This window comes from Myodes glareolus, chromosome 6 (assembly GCF_982192425.1).
Source record: "Myodes glareolus chromosome 6, mMyoGla1.1, whole genome shotgun sequence".
Taxonomy (NCBI): domain Eukaryota; kingdom Metazoa; phylum Chordata; class Mammalia; order Rodentia; family Cricetidae; genus Myodes; species Myodes glareolus.
The window spans coordinates 58,382,002-58,399,579 of NC_142031.1; the positions used below are offsets into that span (position 1 = coordinate 58,382,002).

Here is a 17,578-nt window from a genome sequence, read left to right on the forward strand (position 1 = left end):
CAGCAAGTGGGAAGTGGAGAAAAAGGAATAAAAGTTCAAGGTCACCCTCAGCTGCGTAGCCAGTTTGAGGTCAGCCTGGGTAACAGGAGACTCTGCCTCATAGAAGGTTCATGTTTATTTCCCACTGATCTCAACATAGACTCACCTTTGCTGTTAAACAGCCAATGCTTCCACTTCTTAGAATTGTTATTGCTGAGAGCTGCTGAAGCAGCCATAGGAGATTGCATTGAACTGACCTGTGATTTTTTTTTTCTTCTTCTTTCTTTTTGTTGTGCATCTTTCGGTGCCTCCAGCAGCCTGGTAGATTGCCAGAGGACCCCCCCTCACCTTGCAGTAGTGGCCGAGGGAGTTCTCTCTAGCTCTTGCCCTCCACAGTCTTCCCACTTCCGTGCTTCGGAAAGGTAGACGAGTTCTTACATAAGCCGTGATCTAACCTCTCTGTCTTACCTTCCCTTAACCCAGTGACTTGTGAAGAACTTACTGACAGCTGATATGAAGTAGAAAGTTTGATCTAACACATAAAATCAGTTTTGCTCACTAACCAACTTACTTATAAAAAATGCATGCCTCCTTTCACTGTGAGCCATAAGTGATTAATCTTGTCTATTTATTTGAAATTATTTACTTTTGTGGGTATGAACGTGTACCTGCATGTATGTTCGGATATCACATGCATGCAGTGTCGAAGGGGGCCACAAGAGGGCGATGGACCCCTGGAACTAGAGTCGCGAAGGATTGTGAGCTGCCATGTGGGTGCTGGAAATTTAAGCGGGGTCCTCTGGAAGAGCAGCATGTTCTCTTCACTGCTGAGATCTGATTGAACTTGTTAAAATCCCTCTAATGATCTCCCCACCTTGTTGCCCAACTCCCTGGGTGGCCTTGAAAGCCAGGACAGGGAACTTGAGACTGGGGTTCAGTCTTTCCTGTGGTGGGCCATTTGGCAGACAAGTCTATAGGCTATTTTTAGAATGCCACTTTAGTAAATAAGTCAAGCCGCTTACTATAAATATTTAAACAGCCTATTAGCTGTCTGCATAATGGATTCAGACACTCTTCCCAGCGTTTCTAGAATGGAATTTAGAAGAACTGCATAGGACGGGTCTTAGGGTGTAGGTTTTTTTCCCCCTTTTTATTAGGATCAGGTGTCTGAGATTTTTCCTCTTATTCCCCAGTATTTGCTAACTTTGTGGACATTCCTCGTCTACTTTTATTATCATAGTAAACATTGATTAATTTCTGTTTGGGAAACATAACTTTTACAGTTTCGTTTGACTTAAAACTTAACATTTAATTGTATTTACTAACTCCAGCCCCCCAAAGAGAAAGAATGCCCTGTGGATTTTGTTTGTTTTGAAGCAGGATCTCACTAATGTACCTCTGGCTGGCCTAGAATTTTTTATGTAGACAAGGCTGGCTTGGAATTCAATGCGATCTTCCCGCCTCTGCCCCTTGATTGCTGGGGTTAAAGATGTGCACCGCCAGGCCTACCTCCCTTTCTCCACTGTGGCTCAAACTAATTTTAAATGTGTGTGTGTGTGCGTGCGTGCGTGCGTGCGTGCGTGTGTGTGTGTGTGCGCGCGTAGTATGTGTTGTACGGGTCCATTGTAGAATTTCTCATGCTATGATGTACCAGGAGCCTCCTCCCTCACAGACAGGGCTAGAACAAGAGGGTGCCCCTTGGCAGGGTGCTTTCATTGGAACAATCAGTGGTCAGCAGGGGCCAAGGGAAAGGGGGTCCTATACATCAGTGTGAAATGAGGGTCACATAGCCTGTAGTCTGGCTTCGGGGAAGTGTCAGGCCAGGCTAGCTATGGAGAAAATCTCTCAGATACAGGTTACATGTGGACGTGGTGTTGTGCGCACTGCCAAGGGACCTCAGCTTGTGCTGGCAGGAAATGCCATCCTGAGTTGGAGATGGAACTTGACTTAGATAAGTGAGACTCAGTGTGGTGGGAGTGGGTGTGGGAGAGTGGGGGGTGTGGACATAGATCGGGTCAACGGAGAAGCTGCTTCCTGTTTTATGTAAAAGGTGGCTGTGTTCTTCTTGAGGAAGTGGTGTGAGAGAATACAGAGAAAGGAAATTGGGTGCCACTTCTTCCTGCTTCTCAGCTTGGTGTCTGAGAAGAGAATGTGGACCTACATTGATTCTCTTAGCCCATTAATTTGGCTGGATTGACACAGGACTTGGTTCAAGTGCTGGACGTGAAAATGAGCTGTGTGGAAGTGAGGTGCATTGCCGTCCCTGCTGGCCTGAGACTGAACAGTGCTGGGTCCACACAGAAAGCCTTTTGATGTGTTCCTGGAGACAGCTGCCTCGTGATCCAGTGTAATGAAGTTGGCACGCGAGAGTTTTCCTGTCCTCAAAGCCAGTGTTTAACCTGGGGTGCAGCATTAGCTGGCCAGGACCCTTTTGCACCTGGCTGGAAGCTGAGCTGTTTGATAGGAAGATGGGAGCACAGGGAGCCAGGTGTGGCATAGGCCTCTCTCCTGCTTTCCCTCTCCCTATGCCTCCCTGATTCTTCTTCCTCCTCCTCTTTTCCTCCTTTTATTAGTTCTGAGAGTTTCAAGTTCTGATTCTATTCACCTACTCCTCCCAAAATATAGCTCCTCATTTTTTCTTAATTTAGCTCCAAGGCTGGTCACCTTATTGGACGTGGTGCACACTGACCTCTGGTGGCCAAAGAAGGGATTGTCAGAAGGGAGCAGCAGCAGAGATCTAGTTTCTGGGTTGCTGGAACTCTGGGACAGAAACTGGGACAAAGATTTTTCTTTTCTCACTTGAATGATGGACTTGTGTTTTCTTAAGTCCTTCAGGCTCCCGTCCTTCAACACCAAAGAGCGATTCCGAATTGATCAGTAAGTCTGCAGACAGGTCGACACCAAAGAGTAACCTGGAAATGCTCTGGCTTTGGGGTGAATTGCCGCAGGCTGCCAAGGTAAGCTTTTAATCTCCTTTCTGCGGCACCCTGAAGATTTCTGAGTTAGCTCCGACTGCATGGAGTTAGTATCCCAGCCTTGCAAAGGGATGTGCATCTGGGGTTCTGACTCAGTGAATATGTGTGTTTTGAACATACGCACTTCCAGTATTGTGTCACAGCTGACAGTGAAGGCACAGAACAGCCCCTTCTGGCAAGGTGGCTCTAACCACAAACCTGCGACATTTGTTTTTCTTTGCGAGGGATCCAGGGATAGCAGATAGGGAGGGGGCCTGCTGGTGAGCGTCAGTTTCTGTTTGCCTACATTTTTCTGTCACTGTGGATCCCTGCGTGGTAAACTCCACTCTCGTGCAAGCCTACCACCACCAGGTCCTCGTCAGTCCCTGTTTGGGGGAGAAGCTTTATTGAAACGGGATACATGTGTCTGGGGAGCCACAGGCTTGACGTACGCAGCTTTGTACTCTCACAGCGTGTGTGGCTGTGGCTGTGGGTGGCCAGCAGCATGGAGGGCCTCACCCTTCTGAGTGCCGCCCGTGCTGACTGCCCACCCTCTTGCCCCACAGGCACAGGGACTGCTTTTGCAGGGCTTCCCATTGGCCCGTCATTCCCCACCCTGCCCCCCACTCCTGTTGTCAGCCGCTCTTTTCTTTCTTCCTTGTGCTTTCCTAGTTTTTACTCTTAGCCATAAACGTAACTGAGATTTGCCTATACTCGGAGGAGAACAAGGAGAATAAGGAAACCAAAGAGCTGCAGGGAGCACACAGGGCTCGTGGGAGCTGGCGAGTGTGGGGTGGGGACGCACAGGACGCGAGTGTGCTGCTCCTCAGCACAGCAGGCACACCCTGGTAGAGATGCCGCGAGTCAGATGCCAGCCATAGTGTCTTCTCGCTCATCTTTGGTGTTGGACCCACACCAGAGTGTCCACAGCTCCCACAATGCCCTGCCATCACCCCCCCCCCCAAAGACCATGTGTGCTGTGCAGCCCTCGGTCTTGGCAGTGGAGGTGAAAGCCTGGGAGCCAGGTGTGTTTGGTGTGACTTTTGCCGTGGGAGAGGTAAGACGCCATGACTGTGCCATCTGCGTTGGAAGCATGCTTGCTGTGGAAATTGTGACCTTGGGTTCTCTAGGCAGGCGTGGGACCCACCAGGCTGTTCTGGGGTCAAAGAGTTCATCATAAATCCTTAACTCTGACCTCTTGCCAATTGGTGCCTCAGCTTGGCTCTTTGCAGGGCTTTCAACTCTCCTCTTTTTCTCCTTTTTTCTAGTCATCTTCTCCACACAAGATGAAAGACTCCAGTCCCTTAGGGAGCCGGAAGATTCCTGATAAAATTCACTTTCAGGCCATTCATAGCGAGTCTTCAGACACCTTTAGTGACCAGTCGCCAACACTGGCCCAGGGGCTGCTGGTCCACCAGAGCAAGGCACAGACGGAAATGCAGTTTGTGAACGAGGAGGATCTTGAGGCTTTAGGAGCTGCGGCCCCACTGTTACCCGTGGCCGAAGAGCTCAAGCCCCCAGCCCCCAGCACAACACAGACAACAAACAAGACAGATTCCCCTTCCAGAAAGAAAGGTACGGAGCCAAGCCTGGGTCTCCCAGCTTACCCCCAGGCTTGCTGCCCACACCAGAGGCAGTGCAGCTTCACCCAAAGTTTGAACTAACTCAGAGAAGACTCACATCCATGCCATCTGTCATGTTGAATCTTTAATCTGTGCTCTCCTGCCAAGTGAGGAGATCACCCTGGTTAGCCGGGCCGCGTGGTGCAACACCCTGGGTTTGTATGAACCAGCTACACAGTTCTCAGTAGGGAGAAGAGAGGAAGTCTGTGGGCACGTGACAGGGACCCACAGCTGTAGGGATGCTGTGCCTTAGAGCATCATGAGGGAAGCATTCGGGAGAGGACTTGTCATCTACAACTAATAATTACGGTGATCATGGCCCTCTGTGGATGAGGCCTGAGGCTGAGTACTTGTTCCCTCTGGACCAGGCAGAAGGGAGCGCTGGACCCTGCTGGTTCTGCAGTGATGTGCTTGCCGCTTCTCACTGTGTGGCTCTTGGGCTGGGGGCGGCGATGCCACCAGGGAGCAGATCTGCACTGTGGGCTCAGGTGCTCTTCCTGGAAATGGAGTCGATTTCTGACCTGCTCCTTGCACTCTTTCAGATAAGCGGAGTCGACACCTGGGAGCTGATGGCGTGTATCTGGATGACCTCACGGACATGGACCCTGAAGTGGCAGCCCTGTATTTCCCCAAGAAGTAAAAATTGTTCTCATTGCTCAAGCTACTTTATTCTTTGGCTTTCGAGATAGAATCTCACCATGTAGTCTAGGGTGTCCTTGCCCATGTGGTGGTCCTCCTGCCTCAGCTTCTTGATGGCTGGGTTTGCAGGGTTCAGCCATCACATCTGTCCCATTTTCTGTAGTTCGAGAAGAGCTCAGTTCATCTTGGCTGATAAGTGAAGCAGGGACACTGGAGGCTCATAGTTAACCTGGCACAGCCTCAGCTCCATGTGCTGTGTCAGACTCAGTGTGTGTGTCTGTGTGTGCATCTCTGTGTGTGGACAGGAGAGGTTAGGGGGTTGAAGGGGTATGGGGAATGGGTGGACACATGTGACTGCCCTCTACCCTTTCTTACAGGAATGTGAGCTCAATGCTATCTCATGAAGGAGTCAGAGGCTGGAGTGCATTGACCAGTGGCCCACAATCCAAGTGAGAGAGACCTCCGTATGGTCCTCCTTGGAGGGATTCACTCAGTGCTCTGTGCACCCAGCCTTAGCTCCCTTGAGATATGGCACACGGGGCAGGGGCCAGTGCCAGTGGATAATAGTGACCTCCCAGACACAGGCTTTCTCGAGGGTTCATGTGGGTTTGGAGTGTCACAGGAGACTGTGCAGGCCCTCCTGAGCTGGTTCATTTGACTTTGCTGTCTTTACCGATGTGTTGATGGCAAAGCTGCCCCAAGGTGCTAGTAATTGCTTCTCTGAGGTGTTGCGGCTTTCTGGAGGGTCATTTGATGTGACAGTCAGAATGAGGATGGATGGGGATGCTCAGAACAGCTTCTCTTTCCCCTCCTTTCAGTGGTGATCCTGCTGGGCTCCCCAAACAAGCCTGCGACAATGGAGCCAGGTCAACCAACCAGTCCCCACAGTCTGTGGGCAGTTCGGGCATCGACAGTGGTGTGGAGAGCACCTCGGATGGCCTGAGGGACCTGCCGTCCATAGCCATCTCCCTCTGCGGTGGCCTCAGTGACCACAGAGACATCACCAAAGGTACTAGGCTCTATGGGACAGCACCCTCTAGTGGTCGTTGGGCAGAAGGCCCTGGAGCTGAGGCGTCTTTAGTTCATGGTTGTGGTTGATGAGCGCACAGAAGGTTCGCTGTTCTCTGGCCCCGCATGTGTCCAGTTGCAGTTAGCTGTCCTCAGAATGCAAGGACAGGGTGCAAGGGCCTTCAGGAATCAAGAACGCTTTTGGGAGCATTTATCCTCAGAGGTAATCATTGAGCACAATCGGGTGCCTCCCGTGGAAGTGTCACAGCTCAGAGGGAAAGGGATCCTGGCAGTCGGGAGCCAAGAAATACTCAGTGTTATGGCTCGGGTAGAAGAGGGCTCTGGCGGCCTGGAGCCAGGGAATAGCACAGGCCACGGTAAGCTTAGCAGCTTACAGCTCTGCTCTAGGGACAGCTTCCCCAATGTGACAGCTCTGCTCTGACAGGAGAGGGCTTTCCAGTGAAGTTGTTATAACTGGGGAGTGTAGCAGCTCTGCTATGGGAAGGTTTCCCCAGCTAAAGCGTTACAGCCCTTCTCCGCTCAGCTCAACTCTGACTTCCCCTACAAAGCTACAATTACAACTCCGCTGCTAGGGGAAGGCTCCAGTCTTACTGCCCTGCAGCCCTGCTTGGCCTCCCTCTGCCCCTAACTTCCCCAGCGAGGTTGTAACAAGCTGCTATGGGAAGGTTTCCCCAACTAGTGTTACAGTCCAGCTCCGCTCTTCTCTGCTCTGCCCTGGGGAAAGAAAGTCTTCACCCAAACCTCATTCAAAGGATTTATTGTTAGGGAAGAGTTCAGAAGAGTGGCTGCCTCTACCAGGGTGGAAGAGCAACCGCAAACTGAACAGGCCCAGGGCATACATAGGGCTTCTTAGGGGCGGAGTTTTTCCAGGGAGACAAGGAAGTGGTTGGTTTTTCCCTGCTCAGGGATTGGTTAGTTTAATTGGTTAGAGATGGCTGATCTCAGAGCCAAACTGTGTTTCTTTCACTGGCCTTTTAAAGCTTGTTGGCTCTAGTTTTGAGGCCAGTGTGTATTTCTTCCACTGACTCTGATTCTAGGGACAAAACATGTGCAAGTTTCTTTGGTTCTGGGTTCAGGGCTAAAGTATGTTTTTCACTGGCTCAGGTCTCAGAACCAGGGTGGATTTCTTTCACTGACTCTGGTTTCAGAGCCAGGATGGATTTCTTTGACCAGCTCTTTTACCCTATACCCTGTGCCCAGGGCCAGTCCTGAAGAATGTTCATGGTGAGCCTGCAGGTGTGGGGAGTAGGGTGGAGGCCAGGGGAGGAGGGGAGGGCGAGTTAGGCTTATCAGTCTTCTATAACAGGACGTTGGGTGTGTGTGTGAAATCTGTAGAGAAGGGGAGGGAGGTTGACTCAGTATGGGGAACTCTGCAAACGTTTCCCCTCTGGGTGTTAGAGGCTGCCGCACTGGTAGGCCCTGATGACTTGTGCATTCCACCTGCCGTACTGGAATGTGACAGCTGACCATCTTGTGATAGGTCCATGGTGACTGGTGTAACAGCTGCTATGGGCTGTTGAATTCTAGAACCAGACCTAATTTCCCTCTGCCCCCTTTTCCCTCCACCACTGCTTTCTCTGTTTTTCAGCAGGGAGTGACCATGCTCTTAGCGACTGTACTACTTCCTCTCCCTGCTCCAGTGGCCACTGTGAAGTCCCTCTGAGGCTTTGCAGACTTCTTATGCACAGACTGCATCCTCTTATTCTGGCCCGGGTGCCACCAGCCCTTCCTAGTGACTTGTTCCTTTTATCCTTCGCATCTTCTAAGACCACAGCTCTGACCATTGGGTCTGTTATATTCCTGAGCATGGGCAGTATCAGGCCTTACACCGCCCTGGCTCCCACCTTTTACATAGATGACAGTGATAAAGCCCTCGCTTTGAGCAGGATGCTGACTGCCATCCTCTCCCATCTTCAGGACCCCCTGGGAAGTGGCCATGACCATCAGGCAGATGCTGAGGGGGAGATCATTGAGGTTAGAATCCAGTCACAGGTCTCCACAACAGAAGTGACTCAAGCCAGTGTCCCTGGAGAACATGCCTGTTTCTGTTTGCGGGCTCCATGCCCCACATGTCTGCTGATGTCTAAAGAGGTCCTCCCCCACCCCCATCCCAGGCACATAAATCCAACAACAAAATAACAACAGAAAACCAAGCTCAAGCCCTCTTTACAAGTGCATTTTGTAGGATTCCTAGGCTTGTCTGAGGAACTGCAATTTGTAAACTCAGACAGACACGTGGGAATGAGCAACCTGAAAACTGGCCTGTTTCTCTAAAACACTCGTGATTTCTCTCTCCCCCATCTTGCTGCCGCCGCCGCAGATGCGTTCCTGGAACAGGCCGTGTCGTATCAGCAGTTTGCAGACAACCCCGCTATCATCGATGACCCCAATCTCGTGGTCAAGATTGGTAATAAGTGAGTTCCTGCTGACAGTCCGTTTGATAGTGGAATGGAACTGCTTCCGTTGAGCCTTCATGGAGTCTTGTTAAACTTAGTTATTGCCTTTATTGTTTGTAAATTTCTATGTCCACGTGCAGCTGCTGGGCTAGATCATTGAGAGTCTTGTAGCATGCGTGCGTGCGTGCGTGCGTGCGTGCGTGCGTGCGTGCGTGTGTGTGTGTGTGTGTGTATGCGTGCTTGTGGAGACCAGAGGTCCACATTGTCTTTGATCACTCTACCTGTTTTTCTTCTTTGGTTTTGGTTTACTCTTTGAGGTAGGGTCTCTCTATGTAGCCCTGGCTGTCCTGGAACTCTGTAGACCATGTTGGCCCTGAACTCACTGAGATCTGCCCGTCTCTGCCTCTCTAGTGGCTGGGATTAAAGGTGTTTCCCACAGTGCCCGGCCTTCTACCTTAGTTTTTGAGACAGGGTGTCAAACCACTGAACTGGAGCTTGCTGGTTTGGCTTAACTGGAAGACAGGCAAGTCCTAGGAATCCTCCTGTCTCCACCTCCCAGCACTGGAATTACAGGTCTGTGCCATAGGCCTGGCTTTTCAGTGTGGGTGCTGGGAATCTGAAATCAGGGTCTAGGTTTTCACGATGGCAGGCCCTGCATCTATTGAACTGCTCCCCAGCCCCACCTTGTGGGTGTTAGTATGTGTACCAGACCTTGAAATCCACCTTGTCAGGCCTGGTGCTCCAACTGTGGGACTCCGACCCTGTCTGCTCCTAGGTCTGAGGGCACGTGTGGCACAGAGACCTCACCACCACCTCAGGAGCTCAGTCTGTGGTGTGCGGTGAGCGACTCTGAAGACTGTTGGCAGACTTTCCTCCTGGAGAGGAATTGCAAACATGCTGTGTGTTGACTTGGGAGGTTATGGAGTTGTCTATCCCTTTTCCATGAAGTTCAGTAGGACATGGCCAAGAGTAGTCAAGCAGGTGACTGTCCACTAGTGACTGGCTGCCTGACATGCTCATATGTTCACCCTATTGCCCTGCCTGCTGCTGACCCTTCACCCTCAGCACGCTGTGAGGTGAACAGGAGAAAGGGAGGCGCTGTGTAGATAGGGTCAGTGTGTAGGGCTGGGAAGGGAGGAAACACACTGGATTTGTTAAAGGACCTCACTGGACTTCCCAGCCTTTCTATAGCACTCCATATTACAGTAGAAAGGCTGTCCCCGCTTCCCTGTCTGATGCTATCTCCTCGTCTTGTTAGGTATTACAACTGGACAACAGCAGCTCCTCTGCTTCTGGCGATGCAGGCTTTCCAGAAACCTTTGCCAAAGGTGAGCGCCAACACAATTATGAAAGGGGGCCCAAGGAGGAGCAGGTGAATGGGAGGATCACAGTTTGATTTGACTTTAGAAACCCGAGGCCATGGTGTCTGGATGCTCACAACAGTGTTCCAGATCTCTTGTGTATGTTGATCATGCTTCCCTTCCTCACCAGGGCAAGCCTCGAAAATCATGGCATTGTAGACCCACAATCCCACTCCCAACACCTGCTTTGCTGGGATTACAAGTCGGCAGAGAAGGGGCAGACACCAGAGTGCAGAACCGAGTGAGGCTGAGGAGTTTACTTGTGGAACACTGGGGGCTGGCATTGGGTCACATGCAGGAGCTGTCACTGTCCTCAGGCCTTGCTAAGAAGCCAGCCCTGTGCCTGGTTTGTGGAGGCAGGGATGAGGATAAGGGAGGCAGGGGTGAGGATGGGGAGCCAGGAGTGAGGGTAGAGGAGGCAGGGGTGAGGATAGGGGAGGCATGGGTGAGGATAGGGGGTCAGGGGTGAGGATGGAGAGGCAGGGGTTAGGATGGAGAGACCGAGATGAGGATGGGAGGAAACGGGGAGGTAGGGCTGAGGATGGGGAGAGGCAGGGGTGAGGATGAGGGAGGTAGGACTGAGGATGGGGAGAGGCAGAGGTGAGGATGGGGAGGCAGGGGTGAGGATGAGGGAGGCAGGGCTGAGAATGTGGGAGGTAGGGCTGAGGATGGGGAGAGGCAGAAGTGAGAATGGGGGGAGGCAGAGGTGAGGATGGTGGAGGCAGAAGTGAAGATGGGAAGGCAGGAGTGAGGATGGGGGAGGCAGAGGTGAGGATGAGGGAGGGTAGGAGTGAGGATGGGGAGGATGGGAAAGGCAGGGGTAAGGATGGAAGGGCAGGAGTGAGGATGGGGAGGCAGAGGTGAGGATGGAGAGTAAGGCAAGGCTGAAGATGTTGCTTGAGTGACTCAGAGCCTGCACATGAGAAGGAGGTGGCTATATGCCAGAGCTGAATGAGGAAGTCAGACCCACCAGTTCATCTCCTCCTCCGCTTGCCTGGAATTGCTCATTTCTTCCATGTCCATCTTCCTCCTACAGTATGGGCCCGTTCTTTGGGCTGTGGAATCACAGTTTTGGACTGGTTTGTGCTTGGCGGCCATGGCTGTTGTAGTCTGTCAGGTAGTTCCAGAGTTTGAGGTTCTTGGAGGTCAATGTTTAGTCTCAATGTTTAGTCTGGGCTTGCCTCTCCAAGGTTGTGTGTGCTATAGATTGGGGATGGTGACCTTGTGTTTGGTAGTCCTTTTTCATATCTGTGGACCTGTCTTGGGGCATGTTCTGTAAAATGATTTTTGTTACGTTGTTGCCAAGTTCCTTCTTGTATCCACAGCCCAGGATATGGTTTTTAAGGCTCACAAAGTAGTAAGGAGAAAAAGAGTTAAGTGCGCTAGAGATATAGCTTACGGAGGAGGAGGAGGCACACAGGCTGCAGGACAGCACAGTCCACGAGGGCTGTGATCTAGTGGGTTAGGGGTTTGGGGTTCTGCTAATGGTGTTTCTCTAACATGGAAATGATTTTCTATGTAGCATTTAGTCTGTATTATACATTGCTAGTGCATTTAAAATGGTCTTGTACCTTCGTTTGTATTTTCTTCTAGTCCTTTTATTTTAAATCTTTGATCCATCTGTATTGTCTTGAGAGTAATTGAGGGAGATTTGGGACTCAAGTTGCTTCACCCAACATGGTTACTGAGTAGGGTCCTTTCTGTTGTAGGGAATATAACTAGTAGCTTAGATATTGTGGGTTTAGTGTCTTACATGATAATAGAGGTAACGGTTGGCAGGTTGCATGAATGCTGTATGACTTTTGGTGACCCTGCTTCACACATTTCCTTCCATAACAACATCCAGAGTAGGGATGGAGGCAGGACAGGCTCCTCATGTTCCTTTGCCCAGCTTTTTATCACTTCTAAAATGGTCATTGGCAGAGCCACGGGACGACCGTGAATGGTGCAGTCCAAGTGGGGTTTTGTTCCAGGAACTGAGTCAGTCTTTCCCCGAAAGTCTCCCTGAACACGTTGCTGCCTGGTTCTGGACCACAGTTTGGAGGGAGGCGGACGCTCGACTTACAGGGCCCAAAACAGTTGAAAGTCATTTTAGGATTGCCCTGGTGTCCCTCAGCGGTGGCCTTCTGCTTGATGACTGGTGGTGATTGTTCCGTTTATCTGTGAATTTAGGTTCATTTTTTAATCTGAACTTTAGATTTCCTGTTTCAGTGAAGTTTGCTCATAATCTGACATTGGGCTTTTAAGATCAGTGTAGAATTAACACCCAGTAGGACTAGTGCCTACTTGCTGTAATCCTGTCTGGGAGTTTTCTTTGCTGTTTTTGTTTGCTGACTCTTCAAAAGAACCTTAGATTCTGCCTGGGGCTCGTTACCTGTGGATGGATTTGGTGGGGAGGAGGAGGAGAGTGGACAATAGATTTGTGCTGTCCCTGAACATCGAATGCATGATTTGCATTTCCCTGGGCCCCCTTTGTCTTCTGTGCCAGTGGAGGAGCTTTGAAATATCAATTGTTTATTTGGGCTTAACCTGTGAAGCATTGTCTATCTCCTGTACCTGTTAGGTTGAAAGGCTAAGTCTTTCTTCACTGATTGAGGTAATAGCTACTTAGAATCCGTCTAAATGGAAGAAGGAAAATCAGATAACATTTACCTGGGCCCTAAAATAGCTTTAAGGCAGATGCTGTTCTTTGGGAATGCTTATAAAATTATTTCATATTTAATCTCCCTCATCACACTTTGATGTATTCAAGCTGTCCATTTGAATTTTATTTTTAACTCTTGATTTTTAAATCACCTAAAACAACAACAACAACAGCCTGTATATTTTGTTCATGGGTGTTGGACCCTGCACCATAGTGGTCATGTTTTGCTTCTGTTTTATTTTGTCATCATCATACTGAGGCTAGTAGCATCGTAATCAGTTATTTTAATTTGAAAACTTAAGATCTACTAACCACTAATGATTTCTAATGCTTTCTTTCCTGTTGTTATTGTGTTGTATTTTGTTTGTTGTTCATTGGTTCTTTTCCCATCTTCTTAAGTCTTCGTGCCTCAGTTACCTTCACGTGATTTTGGACGCCATTAGGTTTTGCCTTTCTAAAATTTTCAGTCCACCCACAGTATGTTGCGTTACGTTTTATTTATTATTTATTTTTTTCTGCCTCTTTTAATTTGCAAGTACATTTTCTTTTGTTTCGAGTGTGCTAAGTTGATGCTTTTTTTCTTTTTCTTTTCTTTTCTTTCTTTCTTTTTTTTGGTTCCATTATTTATGTTACCATCCATTTAAAACAGGCCACTGTGGAATCCATCATGAGAGATAAGATGCCCAAAAAGGGAGGAAGATGGTGGTTTTCCTGGAGAGGAAGAAACGCCACAATCAAAGAAGTAAGTGGGGAGTGTGGCCTGGCGTGGCGTGGTGGTTGCACTTGGTGCGGTTTGGTTTTGTGTAGCCAGGTTTGCTTCTTTCAGCTTGTCTGAGTGAAATGAATGCCGTAATACTGGGTTTCGGCGAGCTGGCCCTCCTGGAAAGGGGACAAGAGCAGAAGGTGGACAAGGAGGAAGAGGGGGCCAGCAGAGCCTGGCTCTGCCCCCTCTGCCTGCAGACCCAGGTTGAGCTGCTTTTCCACTCTGAGGTTTCTGTGTCAGTAAAGGAGATGTACTAGGTGCATTTCTTGTTGCTGGGACACAACACCTGGCAGAAGCCACTTAAGGGAGGAAGAGATTTAGAGAGCTTGGCCTGCGACGGTAGAAACAGGAAGGCAGCAGGAGCATGAACCAGCCGCTCACATTCTGTCCGCAAATGGCAGCGAGGTAAAGACTGGTGCTGGGCTGGCGCTCACCACTGTCTTGAGTCCAGGACCTCAGCCCATGGAATAGTGCTGCTCACATTCAGGGTGGGTCTTCCCAAGTTAAAGAACCTAACCCAGATCTTGTCACATTGACAATATTCACCACCACAGAAGGGTTTCCATATAACTTAGGTTTTAGGATACGTGATGTTGGTGAGGGTAACGCCAGCGTGTCTTGTCCTGCCCTGTCTGTTGACTCATCCACTTTAGCCAGCCTCTGCAGGCGCAGGCTGGATACATGAGAACTTGTTTGTGATCTCTGAAAGCCCTGACTTGTCAGGCCTCTCTCCATCCCTCAGCCCTTGTTTGGCCTCCAGCTCCGTGTTCTCCTAGCTTTTCGCCCCTGTCTTAATGGCTCCTCCCCTGACCAGCCCCTCAGTGGATCTTAAGGCCCTCTTTTCGGCTTTCACCTCTTGGTTTGCCCTAATCACCCACAGGCCCTTGGGGATGACTCCATTTCTTATTTTCAAGCCAGACAAATCAGGTGATTGTTTGTATGCCACACCCATTTATCACTTAGCCAGCGAAGCAGAAGCGTCAAGGCATGGAGTCAGAGTTGCTCTCAGGACACTTAGGGCTTTCTTTTGTTGAAGGACCTTAGCATCCTACAGTACCTGGGTGTTCTAGCTCTGACCTCCCTTGCTAGTACTGTCATCTCTTTCCGTCTACACGTTAGTATAGTTGATCAAAATAGAATCTACCCCAGGGCCTTTGCACATGTTACATTGTTGTCAGGATCCCTTACATCTCCCTTCACATAACTGACCAACAACTCCTCCTTTTATGTAGATTAACCTAGTTTACCATCTTTGCTTGCATGGGCCATGACTTTGTCTTTCATGCATTTTGTCATGATTTATAAATACACTCATTAGTGAGACTGCTCGACTAACATTTCTCAGCTCCTCCACACCCTGAGATCCACAAAGGCAGAACCCCCACACAGCTTTGTTTGCTGTGGAACTGGTGTAGGGGTACGGTGTGTATTTATTGGATGGCTGCTTCCAGAGGAAGCATGAAAACCAGTGGCCATGTAAACCATCCGGAAACTTCCCTGGGATCACCTGAGTCTGTGGGGCCAAGGGAGAAGGTACCTCAAGCACTGTGTGCAGATCAGATTGTCCTTGGACACGCTGCTGATGCGTCTGCGCGTTGTTACCTGCTGCATTACCTCCAAGGGTCTCAGTGTGTCAGGATGACATGGATGCTATCCTGCAGTAGACTTACAGCATAGAGGGCTAGTTTATTAGCCAGAGGACAGAATATTCTAGAATTTCAGGCAGAAATACATTTCAAAGACCTCTTATTTGTAGGGTATCTAGATTCTCAACAGTTAGAATTAAGGGGAATGCCAGTGTAAAGGAAAGAGTTTATGAAATTAAATATTTCTCTAAAGAATGCAAATACAGTTATTTATACAGATCCATATTTCAGAACTAGCTGAGTGAAAAGTTGTTGTCTGTGGCAGCCAAGTCACACAGTTAAATCTTTCAGTTGATAATGAATGAACGGTCACGGCGGTTGCTTTTGTTTTTATGAAAGCAAACAGCAGCTGGGCGTGGTGATGCAGTCCTTTAACTTCAGTACTCAGGAGTCAGAGGCAAGTATATTTCTGTGAGTTCAAGACCAGCCAAGGCTGCATATGAAGCCGTCTCAAAAACCAAACCAAACCAAACACATACCCTTCCCTCCAATCAATCAGAAACAAACAAAACACCAATCAAGACCCCCAAAGCAAACAAACCAGACAGTAAATCTGGGCATGGCATTGTGAGCCTGTAACTTTAGTATTCAGGAGGCAGAGGCAGGAGAATTGCCACAGGTTGGAGCCAGCTTAGGCTACGTACGTAGTCATTGTTAGGTCAGCTAGGACTTACATAGCAAGACCCTGTATCTAACCGACTCACCAACCAACCAACCAACCAACCAACCAACCTAGCAGGCAAACAACCAACTAGCTGAAGGCATATTTCAAACTAGTCCCCAGTCTCATACTTTCAGATATTCACTGTTACTTTATGTCTACCCCCTCTTGAAACAGACTCTTATAGAGCTCTACTTACCTTGAACTCATAGCTGTCCTCCTGTCTCAGCTTCCCCAATGCTAAGATTATAGGCATGAGCCACCGTACTTAGTTAGCCTACTTGTGTGCTTTATTAAAAATATGACATTGGAGGTCATTAACCTGTTTTTTTGACTAAAGGACATACACAAAGTGATTTTATTGTGTCTCTTTCATCCCCCAACATGCTCTCTGGCCTCTTCTGACTCAGTAGTAGTTCGCTGGTCTGTCCTGTCTCCTCCCTGACTTCCCTTTCCCCCTCCCCACTTCCCTCCTCCCTTCCCTCCCTACAGTGCGCCAGGCTTTCTGACTTATGAATCAGTAGCTACTGCATCAGCATCCTCATTCCTGTTTGAGAAGTGAGGAGACAAAGCTCTGAACAGTCGGCGAGATTGTCCTAGGGTTCCCAAGCTAGAGCAGTGGTCTGGCCTCTCCAGGATGCCCAGGGAGCATTCCCGCTAGGATTATACAGCATCAGAAGAGATTAATGCTTTCTCATTTTCCCTGAGAAAAATATGGCATGCAAATATTTTCGAACATTTCTTTTGGCAATTAGAAGAAAATATTGTGAAAACCCTCAGGAATTCAGGCAGCCACCGTTAAAGCGTGTGTCTCTGTGACAGGGATGATGGCGTTTGGTTGGATGCCAGGAACACTTACGGGTAACTAACAGACTCATTTCTGTCGAAAAGGTTTCTCAGCTTAATCTTATGATATTTCTAGGCAAAGAAGTAATGGGGACCTGCCATAACATACACCCGTCCCGAGCCTCCTGGGTGGGGGTCCTCACCCTGGGTGTGTGCCTTTCCTGTCTTGCCCTGGGCCTTAGGGAGCCCTGCAGTGGGACCCAAGCTTTTGGGAGCATCCTTTCTCTTTCCTCCTTCTCTAATGGCTTCTTTTCTTTTCCTCAGGAAAGCAAGCCCGAGCAGTGCCTGCCAGGGAAGGGCCACACGACGGGAGAGCAGCCTGCACAGCTTGGCCTAGCCCCCAGGTATGGGAGCAGGGTGTCCTTCTGGCAGTGCTGCCACTCCTTTCTTGAACTGAACTAGGGTCATGTGCATGCCCACTGGACACTGATGAGGTCAGCCAGTGGCTCACGACTTAGGCCTCAGTTCCACTGGATCTGAAGTCACTACACTAGGTGACTGAGGCCAGGAGCAGTTTATTTAGCTGATCTTAATCGTTTCTCCAGTATGTGCAGCTTCTCTCTCAGACAGTTGAGGTTCAAGGTATATGTGAGTCTCCAAGGAACTGCTTAGCTAGAATGTCTCTTATGGTCCTGGCATGTGGTGTGTGTGCATGTGTGTGTGTGTGTGTGTGTGTGTGTGTGTGTGTGTGTGTGTGTCTGTCTGTCTGTCTGTCTGTCTGTGGGTATGCTCATACACAAGTGTACTTGCCTATAAGTGTATGTGTAAAGGTCAGAGATCAACACACTGGACTCTTGCTAATTCCATGGGAGCTTCCTTGTTTGCTGGTTCATTTACAGGGGAAGCTGGCTAAGGTTTCTTGTCCCTTGGCTCCAGGCCATAGCTCTGCCCTTTAAAGGGTGTCTTCAGAGGCAGGGTCTCTCCCTGACCTCAGGGCTCACTGTTTCTGGTAGGCTGCCTGGCCATTGAGACCTTGGAATCCATCTATCTCCACACCTGCCTCCCACCCTCAGCAGTGGGATTACAGATGTGAGCCAC

At 49.4% G+C, this 17,578-nt stretch overlaps 1 protein-coding gene across 6 annotated transcripts in view; it reads left to right on the forward strand.

The window, feature by feature from the left end:
• Lpin1 (lipin 1) overlaps nt 1-17,578 on the forward strand; it is a 110,927-nt gene that overhangs the window by 73,941 nt on the left and 19,408 nt on the right. For 4 of the 6 annotated variants that reach the window (XM_048439741.3, XM_085690850.2, XM_048439743.3 and 1 more), the window contains 9 exons: nt 294-401; nt 2,807-2,936; nt 4,202-4,508; nt 5,098-5,191; nt 6,013-6,203; nt 8,544-8,637; nt 9,878-9,947; nt 13,274-13,366; nt 16,805-16,884. In XM_048439741.3, the coding sequence (XP_048295698.2) occupies nt 294-401; nt 2,807-2,936; nt 4,202-4,508; nt 5,098-5,191; nt 6,013-6,203; nt 8,544-8,637; nt 9,878-9,947; nt 13,274-13,366; nt 16,805-16,884 (1,167 nt within the window). The remainder of the gene's footprint in view (nt 1-293; nt 402-2,806; nt 2,937-4,201; nt 4,509-5,097; nt 5,192-6,012; nt 6,204-8,543; nt 8,638-9,877; nt 9,948-13,273; nt 13,367-16,804; nt 16,885-17,578) is intronic. The other 2 variants (XM_048439742.3, XM_048439744.3) reach the window with 2 other exon arrangements.